Consider the following 15924-nt stretch of genomic DNA (forward strand, 5'->3'; position numbering starts at 1 on the left):
TCCTCCTGTTATCTAGTACATGACTGGCAAATGTAGCTTCATGGTAATTTACGTATTGAGAAAATCCTTTTTGTAGGGTGAAATAATAAGCTGGTAGAATTCAAATGAAAACATGATTGTGTTAACATTTGCTTTCATAATTATCTTACCCTGTCTGCTAAAACACTTTTTTTTAAACATAGATATGAAAGGCAATACTAACTTAATCAACATGGTCAGATTCTGAAGTCTTTTCTCATCTTCTATTTGTTTTAAAAAGTTTTAAAGTTTTAAACTTTAAAAGTTTTAAACTTTTAAAAAGTTTAAAAAGTTTTAAAAACCCAATATTTTAATTAATGTTGCATAGTTAAGAGTCTTTCCCCCTAATGCTTACCACAATAACTTCCAGTTTTTCCTGAATGAGTAAAATAAGAATTCAAGGAACACCATAATATCAGCAATAATAATATCAGTGTGGTGCTTAGTGGGTGACTAGGGTTGAACCACGACAGTGATATGGGGACTTTAATAAATAAAATAAAGGTATGACTCAGCGAGACCAAAATCTATAACCTTTCAGGTGGCATGCCCCACTGTGAAAAATTTGTCTGCACAAATTCCTCGACATATTCTGTGTATGATTGCACACCTCACAGTTCATTGAATTTGCTATAAAACATAATGCAGTGGGAAATATAAACATTTCGAACAGTTGCTTCCCCGATAATTCCTTATGAATACTTAATTCTGAAACAAAGGTTTCCATGTACTTCACAAATTTTAGCTTCATTTCATAAGTTAAAAACCAGTGTAGTAAAGTAGCAAAAAACTTGAACTCTCTTTCTTAATCTAGAAATCTATAAATTATTCTTCACAGAATGATTTGGCTTTCTCTAAACAGCTGAAATTTTAAAATATAGCATGAATCAAAAGCATATGTGAAAGGCTAAATTATTTTAGTACATAAAAATGAACAGTTTGCAAAACTGTAATCTAAATAAGACAACCTTTTGTCCCAATCCAGTAACAAGATTTGTGAAAGTGGACTCCTGAGCTCATCTAAGGCTTCACTGAAATCAGTAGCTGCACCTGAGTCCCATACTAGTGCGTAGGCAGGCTAGGTCATTTGGTACTTGCAGACATAATTGGTGCCTAAAATCACTTTGAGAAATGAATTCATTTTAAATGAGTCATTACAGCTAATCTGAAAAACAATCTTGTCCTAGATACCAGCTATTCTGGTGATAATAGATTTCTGATTACCGTTGCACAGTGTGATTAAGGCTAAGTTGGACACTGTTGAAGCATGAGGGATAGGACTGCCAAGAAAAGCAGTAGAAAATAATCATGGCTGTTTTTTTTCACCTGAACAGAAAATAGATAGGCTTTGCAGAGCAGATGTTCAAGGAAAAAATTTGGCCACAACTTTTAGGCCTTAGTTACTATTGTCCTTTAGCCAATTTTTTATATTTAGGAAAAGAAAAAGACAATGATAATTGGTTCAAGCTTTCCTTAACTAGTTAGCTTTTAACTGGGCACTGGAGAAGGCTATTGTAACTTATCTTTTGTTATTAAAATACATTTTAAATTCTGTAGCCACATATTGTTTTTATAATAATCAAGCCAAATTTAAAAATAAATCGTTTGTGGTCTTTATTGTTGAACAATATTGTAAGTGTCCAGATGTGTGGCATTAGTTTGTAGAAGGCAATGACATACAGGATATTTACATTCCTTGCTCTCCAAATCCAGACCAGACACTCCCATTTTCCAGTGTTTCTCATGACCATTGAGGCAAAAGCCTGTTGATTTCATGTTTTTTTAAGCTGATTTCAGCTCCCATGTGATTAATGTTTGCCAAGTGTATATATTCAAATGTTAATATTCAAAAATAATTGTCTAGTTTGGAGACTGGTGAATAAAAACCCAGAACAGAGAGATGTGCTAATTATAGAAGCATGAACATTCTTTACTCTGTTAACATAGGTAATATAAAGATGCCAAAACCATTTCTTACTATTCAATCCTAAATTATGTGGAAAATGTACCTGTTCAATCATGGGAATCCTTATTTCACAAGGATTGTCCATTTGTGCACCTTGCCAAACATGTACATTTTGAGTTAGTTGTTATACTGTGGACCAAACACGCTATTGATCACATTATGCTATTTTACCCTGACCATGAAATATAATGGTGGCAGATTCCTAAATTTAGGATGAAGGTTATTCAACTGTATACTTCTCACAAGCCCAAAATACCATGTACATCTTCATATCAAAGGCTTTCATGCTGCACCCTGCCAAATCATAGAAAAATCTTTCTATAGAAATACCTTTCTATAATGCTCTGGTGAGAATCCTGTTCTTCCTTGTCATGCTTGTATTCAGTAAGGAGTACTCTGTGCGTGTCTGCACGCATGTGTATGTTTATATATATGCGTACTGTCCACAGGCATTCACACTGACAAGAATGCATTTGACTATCCATAAACAAATTTTTATGAAATGTTAAATAACTTGTGTATGTACATACAACCCCCCCCCCCCAATTTTCTTTAAAAGAATATCTACTATGAATTTGCAAAGAAAATTATAACTGATACTGAATTTTAATTACAATTCTGAATACCTTCGCTACTGGAAAGCTTGTTTAACATTTCATAAAATCTGCCCATGAAAATTTAAAATTACTTGCTTCTCCATAAACCAATGAGTGACTCATTTCCACTAGTATTATCAAGCAAAATTCTGTTTATGAATATTCCAGCACATTGTGACATTGTTAGAAGTTTTATCGTGTTTTAAATCCATATAAAGCTGAATTAACATGAATAGACATAGTTTGTTTATACATTAATTTCCTATCTGTAAGATAAGATCTTGTGTAGTTAATATCTTTTCCAACGTTGTTATCAGGGACTAGATTTGAACCCATCTCTCCCTGCCTTATTATTCCCACCCCCCCAGTCTGCACATGATGCCTTGTTTTAATTGTACGGTCTGCTTTTGATGCAGTCAACAGTTTGCTATAGTTTGTTTAAAAATACCACATATCATTCCATAATGTAACTAATTGCAGTTGTACACTTGTTTACATAGTATTAATAAACACAACAAAATAAGTTGTCCTTGGAGACTAAGCATCTGGAATCCTTGAAGATCTGCAGTTGCAAACACCAAAAAGGAAGTAAAATCTTTGGAACAGTCCATTACCATTAAAAAGTAGCTTACTGAGTTTCCAGTGCAGAATAAACCTACTCCTACACCAGCTACTCTGACAAAAAGAAACTATGACAACAGTCTCTCTTACAGATAGAAAAACACACTGACGATTTTTATGAGTGATCTCTACATGGAAATAATCTGTACAGAGACATCCCTGATGTCTGTTCTGGGCAGTATTTCAAGGAGATGCCACTCAATATACCCTTTTTAAAAATTCATCCTGAGTAGAGCCCAGTGCTAAACACAATGAGAAGAATATGGGAACTTCTTTTCTACCGGTATGGGATGGCAGTCAAGCACCTAACAGCAGACTACCTAGCCATGCAGACCAGATGAACAACAGGTCTAGAGATACACAGGGGTGAGAACTAAGGGTTATTTTCTCCCAGTGTGTTCCGAGAAAACTTATGCTTTCAAATAAAGCTTGACTGCAGGTAGGGAGGCAGCTGAAGTTTTGAACAGCTGAAGCCAAAGCACACATTAGCACTTAGTTTGTGGATCAGATGGATACACAGTCAAAGCAATCTGAAAGGCCAAAGCCAAAAGGAATACAACATATCTGAGAGAATCTTGTTTTTCCCAGTTTGCAAGAGATCTACACTAGAGCAAAAGTGATCCACATTTTTGTACTTATCAAACCTACTATGATAAAAAAGCAAATACGGTCTTTGTCTGAATGTACTTACTAAAAAGAGCCCATCTCCAAATCCCACTATAGAGTGTGGTAAGCTGCAGCATGCTAAACTTTAGGAAAAAGAGAGTTGAGTTTGGAGGAAATTTAACTTCACTTATCAAAAAGGTTGACAAAAGGGGACTTCGGATTCTAGCTCTACAACCCACACATCAGCAGAGATTTTTTGAGTATTCACAGTTACTCTACAAATTAAAAAAAAGAGGACTTCAGATTCTAGCTCTACAACCCACACATCAGCAGAGATTTTTTGAGTATTCACAGTTACTCTACAAATTAAAAAAAAGAAAGGATCTCTCCAAAATCATATATATTAAAAAGTATATAATAAAGCAATACTTGCAGATATGTTCAACATGATATATCCATCACAGGAAAAGTCAAATAAATACTTATTAAAGGTGAATTAACACATAATATCTAGCTCCAAAGGAAGTGACCCACACTTCTGCAAAGCCAGGTGTTAAGAGTTTCCCAAATATTAGTAGAGAAACCTAAATTTAGAAGGGATGTTTAATACCTTAGAGAGTGTCTGTGCTCTTCTCAGGATCTGGCAAAATGGGATATCATCTTCTAGCATAACATATGTACTTATTTGAGAATTTGTGCTGCACTGTATGCAATGACAGAGAGCAGAGCTCTCTATTTGCTACAGTTATGCACTGATGATAAATTACAAGTGAATTTATTTTTGTACAAGTGAACAATCCTAAATGTAAATGTTTATTAGAACTTTTGTTACTGCCTCAATCGAAGGCATTAGTTAACTTGCTATTATTGCAGTGCAGTAAATGACAGTTGGCCTCTATTTTACTTTTTATAAACTTGTTATAAATATATATATTTATGCTAACCACACTTTATATTTTAATATTTTATCGCAGATTTTCTGCTGGTCCAGTTAGCAACAGCGGTTGAATTCGTGAACAGATGGAGAAGGAGTTATGCTAAGACTTTTTAGCCTGGGCGAAGTTTAGAAGAGCCTAGATTTCTCTGCTTCTTGAGGGAGTGGAAAGAGCAAGTGCAAGAGGGAACAGAAAGTATGTCAGGAGTTTCTAGGACATCCAAGCTTTTCTGCACATGCTGATGGCTGAAGCATTATGAAGAAGGATTCTTTAGTAGATGGACAACGGCAAAAGAAAGGACTATGCTCCCGATAGCTGTATGTATCTATGAATGGATACAGAAGGAGTCTCCTTGCCACATCTGAGCTCTCAGACGTGACCTTCCTCACCGCCTAGGGTGCATTGGCACCTGCAGGAAAGGGTCCGTCTGCTCAGAGGCTTCCCTCCAATCCTCAGCGTATGAAACCACTTGCCAAATTTGTCCTTAGAATGACATTCTCCCTTCAGTAGGGTAATACCTCTGTTTGCAGTACACAACAGTTTAGCCTCTCAAGAGGACTAGGGTGACTGGGTTTGGGCATCATAAATCAGGCTACATGATTCAACTGTCTTTTTCTCTGGCTACATCCTCCATGAGATTTAGGAAATGTTCCAAATGATACCACTTCACGAAACCTTATCTTCCAAAGTAAAATGGAATAGCTCCTTTAATTTATTTTCTCACATAAAAACTCAGCTTATTATAATCATCAGCTGATAATAGTGTGTTTCTAAATGTGAAACTTCTAGGATTGTTTGCCATTCAAATGGCACCTTGAGACGACCTGCAGTATTAGTCCTTTTTTTTCAGTGTCACACACATGCTGCTGTATAAACCAGGTAATGAATAGTATAAAAGGTCTTCGTTTCACTTCCAAACTGATATCATGAGTGAAACTAAGAAAATATAATCTTTGTACTCACCCCAGCCTTTGGCTTAGCTCCAGAGCTGGCTACCAAACAGGGAGATGCTAGGTCAGGAGCATGGATGTTAGGAGACAAGTTTGTTTGTGAGTGACTTATTGAAGCAACATCCACTCCACTTTCAGAACCAGATTCAACATCCTGTAGAAAAAATGTTGCAAGTAAAAGTGTAATGTGAAATAAAAATCTAGTTCTTCTAAATAATGGAAGTATTTAGACAGGCTTACTCAAATATATATGCTTAATTCTCTATGTAAGACTAATTCCCCTTATTCTTTTCCATTACCCACACATTCGCTTGCTGTCCTTTTCAATGTGGTGGTTTGTATTAGCTGCTGTTCTGAAATTATAAATCACCACTAACATCAAAGCTATAATTCCCCTAAACATTAGAATGCAAGGTAAGAAAAATCAGTTTGGGGTTGCAGAAGTCTGACATTTTTCTCTGATGTTCAGTATTTCCTGTGTGCTCCCACCTTCTGTCTCCGGCAGTGTTGCAAGCTCAGTGAACATCTGTAAACCATTACACAGCTGAAATGACATCACCATCCAGCAGTTTATACAATTCAGAGGTACAGCTCCCTAGTTTTTTGGAATCAGCAGACGCTTATCAGCCAAATGCTATTTCTGGTTAAAATGCCCTTACTTTAATGACACTGATTACATTCCTTTTTTGAGAATAAAAAGAAGAAGAAATATAGTATGTTTTATTTTTGAGGAAGTAAAAATACAGCACATGCTTGATTTACTGCGTAGAGTGAGGGCAGGGGATTATACTGCTTGCAGATAAATTGTGACACGTATCTGGCGAAGAGCTGGCTATGCGTAGAACCAGCCATATACTGTCAGGATTATTAGTCGAGCTTCAGCCTGTGTGAATACAGCTACACAGAAAAAAGTGTACACAGTACACAGAAAAAAGCCTGAACTATTAACCCCAGCCAACTCTGTGCAGACAAAGCCTCAGTTTCCTAATACCAAGTTCCTAGAATAGGTGAAATATGAGGCAGAAACATCTCAGGGGTTCTGCTTCTGAACTGGAAAGAAATGGCAACCATTTGATTCATTAATTGCAGTTAAGTCTCTGGTCTTCCGAAGTGAAGCTGCCAATTAGACAGGTGCCTCTACACCAAGTACGCAAGTGTGCTGTTTCCTGAAGAGGGTTAGAAATTAGAGACAAAGCTGCACTCTTGGTAGGACCATACATTTGAGTCAGATATTTCCTGCCAGTGAGTGCCCTGCAATATGAAGCACTGGGAAAGCAGCAGAGCCATGGAAATGCCTCTGTAGAAGTCAGCTTGGGTACCGCTGCTCTTAGAAGCTCCTGCTTGGCAGACCCATGCTGCCACAGTGCAGAACCATGCTCCCTGCCCCATTAGCCATGTTTTTGCATCGCATTCAAATGCTTCATTACAATAAAATCAATATGAGACTGAACACAATGCACAAGTGTCCTGAAAACCAAATCTTTTGATCTTCTGATTCATAATACTCAAAAGCTCAAAAATTCCTAGAAAATCAGTGTACATAAACAGCATATATACCATGTTTGATGCAAGCTGTCTTTCTGGAGGGCTGCTTTGCAGCATGGAAACAGGTACCACCTCTCCTTAACATGCAGGCTTACTTATACAGATTGCCCCAACTCCCTTTATTGCTGTAAGAAATTAGCTAAAATTCTGGCAGTCATTGGCAAGATATGGAGAACAGATGTTAACATTGTTTTTCAGCTTTCCTCTCCCATCAGTGCTCAAGGACATACTGCAAGAACATTGATATCCAAGGGGAAAATGTTTAACTATTAAAAGTGTAATTATGTTATGTCCTTTAAAAATGACATATTATATAATCTTCAGTTGACTAAACCCACAGAAACTTAAATACAGCTTTTCTCACCTGCAGACTGCTCACTTGACTATAAAGCAATAATGAAGTCTGGCTTTAATAGGAAAACCCCTTCATTATTTAAAAGAAAATACCACTAACAAAAACAAACGACCTGAATGTTAGCCAGGAGATCTTGGGGCAGTATGTCTCAGGTTTCTTAAATTGAAAAACAGCTGCAGCACATGTGGGTGAAATTAACAGGAAGCCTGCACAAGAACACCTTGGGTCAGCCATTTCATGTTCTTCACAGTTACATGTGTAAACATTTTTCAGAAAAAAAGAACGCATCAATCATGTTTGTGAGCTGTCTAGTCTCCCTTCAGACTACTCTCAGCAAGGAATTATCTAATTTAAATAAATCAAATAATTAAAGAAATTTAAATAACTAAAGTTCTGCCCAGAATCTTATTTGGCTTGACAGAAGATTTCATAAGCGTGTCTCTGCCACAAATTTCATGGACCCTCCCACTAGCAGAAAAACAAGACCTGGAGCTCAGACTTACTTTCAGCTCTAGCTATTTAATGTCAAGTGACACGTACACATATGCTCTGAGACTGGTGTGATCCTGACTCTGTGCTGACTCTGCATTTACCATAAGTGATAATTAGAACGCCAGACATTTTCTGAATCTTGTTGATCTCCCTTTCTTTCATCTGGGAGCTCTGAACCTCTCATTTATGAAATGATGCCAACAGGAAATAATGGATGCCACTATTACTGCCTTCAAAACATACATATATACAAACAAAAATACACGGGAAATTCTTTACAAAGAGAGCTTTAGTTCTGAAAGCAAGAAGCTGATAAATGTGAGCACTGAAAAAAAAAAAAAGTGAAGTAAAACCAGATTCTTCTTAGAATAATAAAGATTAAGCAAACTGGCTTACAGGTATATGCCTCCGTTTGTATGTTGGGGTGCTGGATGGGGAAGAGCCTGCACTGAGAGCATTTTCAATATCCTGATCAAGCTGGTCCAGTTTCATAATTAACAGCACCATTGAATCCAGTCGTGATCGGTCCCGATCTTCTGTTATTTCCTAAGGAACAGAACATACGATTGCTAAATCTGAAATGGCATTACTTGGAAAGAATAAACTCAAATCAAGAAATCTCTGTTTCTTAATTTGGCATGAAAGTACCTTGAATAATAAGCAGAAAAATCTCTTTTTTGGGGAAAAATACTGTTTTGTGTAATCAATTCACTGAGCATTGACTTACTGCTGGGAAAACAATTTATATTAATATTTAATATACATCCATTATAGCAATTAAGTTTTAAAAAAAGCACAGTTGTTTCATACAAATGCATCATTACCATTTCTTTGATACACATACTCTTTAAAGAGCTAGTGATTCTAAACACTTCCTCCAAATATTCACCCCAAGTTAATTAATTTGATTGTACAAATACAAATGATGAAGGTTAATGTATGATTGGAATGGGAGAGAAGGAAGTTCAAAGAAGCCATTTTCCAGCTGAGGACCTTTCCTTGTGGAACTCATCGGCGTGACTATGTTTTGTCAATTGTTGGCAGAGATTTCTGCCTTGGTTGGAAATTCTTGATATACATGAGCTACATTAACATCATAGTAAATACAGTATTGTAGATCCTCTGACTGGAAAGAGAGAAGGATGAGGGATATTTATGTCACAGCCTTAAACACCTAGTTTATGCAGCTTATTTCCCTTTACTCTATTTGGTACAAATGGAGACAGAGAAGATCCTAGAAAGAGCAACTCAAAGCAAGATCTTCGGTTAGATGGACTAAATAATGCTCTCAAGGAACTTATCCCTCTCTTTCCCCTTTATATAGAGAGTTAATGCAAAAGTTAGCCAACTAGCCTGCCTCAACATTCAGGAATATGAAACCCCCCACTGGTTCCTATATGGATTTTCACAATAGGAAGTTAGAAAATAGGAAGTTCTATTAACTCACTTAAAATAATATTTTTATAAATCCTTCTCAAGGAATTGAAAAAAAGATGTTATAATTACTTCACTGTGTCCAAGAAGTAGGTAATATAAATGCCCAAATAGCCTTTTTTGATATTCATTAAACTGACTACACAGTGACTTCTCTAGTTAGTTAGGATTCTATTAGTGGGTTTTTTATAGAGTGCTTCAAAGATGTTGCAAAACATGAATTAAATTATTCCTGCTAGAATTAAAGGAACTATATAGATAAAACAGTCATAGAAAACATGGTCTACATGGTCTTTATGTGAAGACAGAAGTGACCGAAGGTTAGTTAACTAAATCTTAGAAAAGCAGAAATACCAATCTGTCAGTCCACAGCAGAGTTATGAACAACGTTCATAGCAAAGGCCAAATCCAGGAAAACTGTGTATTTCATTTTTTATTACAACATGATATTTTCGACTGGTTTGCTGAAAAAGCTGATGAATTTGCAGGACCTCCTGATGAACCTGAACCAAGTTTAGAATGACCCTGAGAGAGTATTACCTCAAAACAACGTAGCAATCAGTGAAATGGGTTAAGTTTCACTTTCTTTCAAACTGAAAACACAACGTCCCAAATGATTCATTAAAAGTCCATGCATCTTCATTTTAACTGATGTTAAATTGATGTCTGAAGTTTGCAAATGTCAGAACAGTTATTTAATCTAATCTGCATGGGTGCAGAAAGCCCGATGGAGCAAATAAGGGTCTGCTAACAAAGGAGACATGACCTCCTTTGTGGCATGGGGCTCCGTTTGCCATGGTGGGTGAGGTTGTAGCCAGTTTACCCATCCAGAGGGGGCCAGTGCTGCTACCAAAAGTACCCTCCAACACAGTCCCCTAACTATGTATTTATTTCTATTAGTTTTGCTTGGAAATATAAAACTGGAAAGGCTAATCAACCTAAAATTTACACTTGACTTAAAAACCAAAAGTTAATTGCCACACCACAACAATTTGAGTGGTGGTGACTGGGTGGGGGTTTTTCATTTGTTTGTTTTATGGGGTTTTTTTCAGACTAGAGAGATAACAGGCATTTTACATGAAGACAAAAAAAAAAATCTGGAATTTTCCCCAAGCAAATTGTTTGACTTACCCTGCCAAAAAAGTATAAACTTGCTCTGCATGTAGCAGATTGAAAATGCTTCAGAGAATCTGCTGAAATGAAGAGGTGGTAAGATATTGCTCAAAGTGATACTCAGGCTTGACACAATGGGCTGGCTTTACAGGCAAACACCTCTTTCAGCAAACAATAATATTATCAGTATGGAATTTAGCTATTGTGTTCAGAAGTCCTAGCAATGGTTTGTGGTTCTGACTGCTGTTGAAATCAACCTTGTCATGAGAAGTTTTAACATTTTACATATAGTTTTTATTTTCGCAATTTACTGAATAATACAATATTCACCTTCTGTTTGGCCGGGGCACTATTAAATTGTATGCATGAAAGCCTAAACAATTTACCAAAAATTAAACACATACAAAGAAAAAAGGCTAATCTTGAGTTGGAAATTCAACACAACACACTAAATAAATATTATTATTAGATTAATTTGTGTTTAGACAGTTTTAGCCTTGATATTACCTAATAAATTTCCAAGAGCTTTATAGACTATCTGTCTTTTTTGTATCTCCCGTCTGAGATTTTATTACCAAAGTGTGATATGATCTAAAGCCAGCAATATATTAGCGATTCATTTGTTTTCTTTTGAAAACACAGTATTTCCTTTGCATCCAGTGTCTCAGATTTTCCCCCACTGACAGCTAGTTACCTTCCAAATTAGTGCATAATAATATAAATTACGTTTATAGAATTATACAAAGATCCTACCTTTACCACTATGAAGTCAAAACTCAGGCATTAGAAGGTGCCTGGTCAAAGACTGCCCTTACAGCCTTAATTCCTGACTTTAGGCATTTGTGTTGGGCAATTCAGGAATGTATCACAAGCATATACAGCAGGTCAAACTTGAGATGTTATTTGTCTGGAGATTTTGTTTTTAACATGTCTCTATACAAAAAGGAAATACTTTAGGTCATGAACTGGAAAAAACAGTATTTCTTTTAATTTTTATCCTCACTGGTGTGATAAAGGAGCTAGTTAAATTTGAATATATTCATATGTTTAGAACAGAAAGCATTGTAACTGCTCCCAGAATGAAGGATGCTTGAATTACCCCTAAATTAAGTATTAAAACCCCAAAGCTAAGGTCATATTAAAAGAAATCCAAACGTTTTTATAAGGAAAACAGTTCACAAGCCCTGTTGCTATCATTCAGCAAGCAATCTTAAAAAAAATAAAAACATTTTTGGGAACATGGTTGCAGATGAGATTCAGCCACTTTTTGAGACACTTTTGTCATTTGGAGCTTATATTGTTATTGAAAAGAATAACACTATTTTTTTTCCCTGTGTACTCCTATGTCTTCAAGTGCTTGTTTGTCTTTTTACTACCAAGGTGCTTTGTGCCTGCATTTACAAACTAAGGTTGTTTATTAACATGATGTCCCTATAGCACTCTGCATGGAGAACACCTAGCAATTTCTGAATACAATGTTCTTTGTGCATAATGTCACATTTTTGATTTTGAACGTTTGACGGATAAACAACAAGCATTGTAGAAAGGCAGCCTTAGTCAGAGTATTTCTAAAAAGTACATGTCCCCCCCCCCTTTTTTTTAAGGTTGCAACTTTTATACCCATATTATCAGAACGTTATGATGAGTTTAACCTACTCTGAAATAAAAGAAACCGGTCAAGGAGTACACTAGTTAAGTTTGGATTTAATACATCCATTTTGTCTTATCAGGGCAGGGCAAAACAGCTGAAGCAGATACCCTTCTCTTCCTCTGTCTTAAACCCTTTATTTCTCTATTTTTATCTGTATTTTTCGCCTTCTCCTGTGGCCAGTTTTACATGACACACACTTTTCTTCCTATTGTAGCCCCTTTTCCCACATACCTCTTTCAGCTGAGTAGAGCTGAATTCAGCAAAGGGTACCTTTTGAAAAGAAGTATGTACTTTTAAGAGGAAAACCGATTTTAATTTTCACAACAAAAATTTTGTACGAAGTAGTTAGTACACAAAACTAACTTTGTGCTCTCTTTTAATACCCTCAGGGGCATTGACTCACTCCCACCTTCCCTGTAAGGGCTCCCTTTCAAAGCATCTGCTGGTTTCCAGACCAGAGCAGACACCTCCATTAGTGCCAGTGGGGTCCCCTGTGGTTAGGAAGGGGAGAGGATGTCCTGCTCCAAGCAGCCCTCTGTTAGGGCCATCAGGGCACCACCAGCCTCGCTCCTCCCTGCCGCTCTTGTGTCAAGATGCTCATAATTTCTTTGAAAAGGAGTCCTCGGTTTTTAGAGGCAAGCCTATTGCACAACTGGCAAGGCGAGCTTAATTACCCACAAAGAAAGAGATCTTTTATGGAAAGAGTTGGCTGAGTTTTGTCTGGTATTCTTGATCTGCAGCCAGCTGGACTGACTTAAGATCTTGTATTAATGCTATGTATTTCAGATGGCATTAAATTACTCATTCTTGTCTTTCCCTGCTAAAAAATATCCTTCCTGAAAAATAGAAAGTTATTAAATAACTGATTTTATACTGTGAAGGTTTTCATCCGAACTGAAAACAAACACAAAGAATAATGCGATATATGGTATTTTGGAATTACCTGTTGATTTTTACTAGCAGGTGTATAAATCAGATGCGTAATTTTCATCTTTCTACATTGCAGTGTACAGTTCACAAACTTTGAAAAATACCTAAAAATTTTATCTTTCTCTAAATTTTAAACTCTACAGTACCGTATTAGAGTCCTATTCTTCATTATATTGGAGGAATTGCAGGCAGAGAACATTAAAACAATGAAAAAAATAAAGCATTCCATTCTTTTTTAACATAAGACACAAGGCCTAGACACCAGCAAAGATCACAGTAAGGTTACTGCTATAAATCATATTTTGAACTAATATTTAAAATAGACTGAAAATGGAACAAATACCATAAGCGTACACTTGTGTACACGTGCACAGGTGAGGAGACATGCTCATGCATGCCAATATCCCTACACATTCATGTGTGTTTTTGGGAAAGTAGCTTTTCTTCTCATTCTTCTTACAAGAATTTTTAGTTAGCTGACTCAGTTTTTCCAAATATAAAGTATTCCATAGCATTGGTTCACATGCACTTTTTAGTTCCTGTTAAACCCACAAATAAGTTAAGCTTGCAAAAGTGAAGACTTCAGAGGCACTTGATTGCTATATAATGTAGTAAATATGATTTTCACTACTGTATCCTTAAGAGAAATGTAATAAATACAATAACATCGGAAAGTCAGCGCCTGAAGAATATAATCTCTTAACAAAATGCATGCTTTTTATACTTCCAGACCCAAAATATAGCTCCTTCTATGGAGCATAGTGCTTGCAGGGATAGTGCTGCACCCTGGGGAAAAGAGGAAAATGCATTGGAAAATGACAGAGAGCACAAAATCCAAATATACTCAAGCTGGTAACTTCCAGAAACTGGAAGTTCAGGACTGGAAGTGAGGTGAAGCTTCTCCATTTCCCTAACTTCTCACAAGATCTTTCAAACTCATGTACTGTTCACAGGTAAGGTCTCCTGAATTTAACCTAATTTCCACTGCAGAAACTTGCCATCTTTCACATTCAAATCTAATTTAATCTAAACAAAAGCATTCCTCTTTAGTAACTTCCTTTCTACAGCAGCTTTTGCCTAAACACATACTCAACCTGTAGGCTGTACTCTACTTTAGTTCAGGCAGTTTTGATTGTATTTTTCCATGTTTCATGTTGGCAAGTAAACTATCTAGCAGAGACGTTATTTTAATAATGAAATTTAGCAATTCATTATTGATGAAATGGAAAATCACTCAAAAACCTTGGGACAAAACAACCTGAGGAATCATGGCTCTGTTAACTCAGTAGGGACTGCAGGCAGTAGTCACTCATGAAGTGGTTGCTCTTGAAACACAGCAGCTCTGTAGTAAGAAACTAAGTCAACCAAGGTCTCTTTCTAGCCAATGTCATATTACCATGGGTACATATTCATAGAAAACATAAACTTCTCAAACTGTCATTACTGCACTAACATTATAGCAATTTTCCTGCAATACTAATGAAAAAAATAATTGGTGGCGCTAACGCAGGTAACAAACCCAAACCTAAAATTAACAGCTCTAAATGGTATATCTCGTCCAATGTAGAAGATAATTATCTTAGAATACAATTTCATAAACTACAGATGATGGGTGAAATCCACCTCTCTGTCTTTGGAGTTACACTTGTTTACAGTAGCTGGTCTGATGACACTCAACTCCCAGTACTCGTTCCTGATTTAGGATCATGTCAGGATTATGACTATGAAAATTTGCCAAAATCAAATCCCATAGAGGCACAGAGCACAACATGAATATAATCTGTCTTCACTGGGTGGAAAAATATTTAGTTAAAACATAAAATATTTATCACACTCTTTCCAGCATAAGCAATATTCAGTTACTTTCCGATTTCCTCCTCCTTCATATTTTGTAAATTAGCACTATACTTATTCTAAAAGTCACCTTTTATGACTAAAATTTTATGGCTATGACTTACAAAGCAAGTAAAAAGCAAGTTTTTACCTTTACTGGACCCCATTTCTGGTTGCTATGAGAGGAAAGACTTCCGTTTTGTGGAGAATATTATGACAGTAACCTGAGCACTAATTATCAGATTGGAAAAATGCTGTGATTAAATAGAACTGTGATTAAATATAAAGTGAGTGAAAGAAGACCGATGCTGCACTTTTTATATTATTGAAAAACTATCTCAGATCTAGTAATTTTGTGTGAAATCAGCAAAAAAATACTTCAGTGAACTTCTTATTGCTTTCCTATTATGCCATAAATCAAAGAGTCAAAAAAGGCAAAATAACGACTCTATTTTAATCATCAGAAATGAAATCAGCATCAGCGACATTATGAAATTAGCTTGGATATGTGTCTGTTGTTGGCACGTGTTTTACAAATACACAAATAAATGAATCTATTTGTATACTTATATTTAATATGCCTACTTTATAGATTGGTGGAAAGGGAGCTGTTTTTGTTTGGTTTGTTTTAGTTTTGCAGTTAAATCAGAGGGAGGGTTTTCCCTTCAGTAGATCTGTTCTGGTCTTTGTGATTTTGTTTAAGCCTAATTTTCAGGCTTTTTGATTTCTCAAACTAAATATTCAAAGTAAATCAAAAGAGAAGAATTGATGCCAGTGATCACTCACAGGGGTCCTCATATCTATTGAAATCAAATGAATTAAGAACCATTTCTGTGAGACTGTGGAAAGTCCAAACTCCAAACTGTATCATCTGAAAGG

At 36.1% G+C, this 15924-nt stretch overlaps 1 protein-coding gene across 5 annotated transcripts in view; it reads right to left on the bottom strand.

The window, feature by feature from the left end:
* Positions 1–15924, bottom strand: part of DLC1 (DLC1 Rho GTPase activating protein) — a 238546-nt gene that overhangs the window by 168841 nt on the left and 53781 nt on the right. For all 5 annotated transcript variants that reach the window (XM_075500130.1, XM_075500131.1, XM_075500129.1 and 2 more), the window contains exons 3-4: positions 8481–8630; positions 5706–5846 (exon numbers count right to left, since the gene is read on the bottom strand). In XM_075500130.1, the coding sequence (XP_075356245.1) occupies positions 5706–5846; positions 8481–8630 (291 nt within the window). The remainder of the gene's footprint in view (positions 1–5705; positions 5847–8480; positions 8631–15924) is intronic.

This window comes from Mycteria americana, chromosome 4 (assembly GCF_035582795.1).
Source record: "Mycteria americana isolate JAX WOST 10 ecotype Jacksonville Zoo and Gardens chromosome 4, USCA_MyAme_1.0, whole genome shotgun sequence".
NCBI classification, from domain to species: Eukaryota; Metazoa; Chordata; class Aves; order Ciconiiformes; family Ciconiidae; genus Mycteria; species Mycteria americana.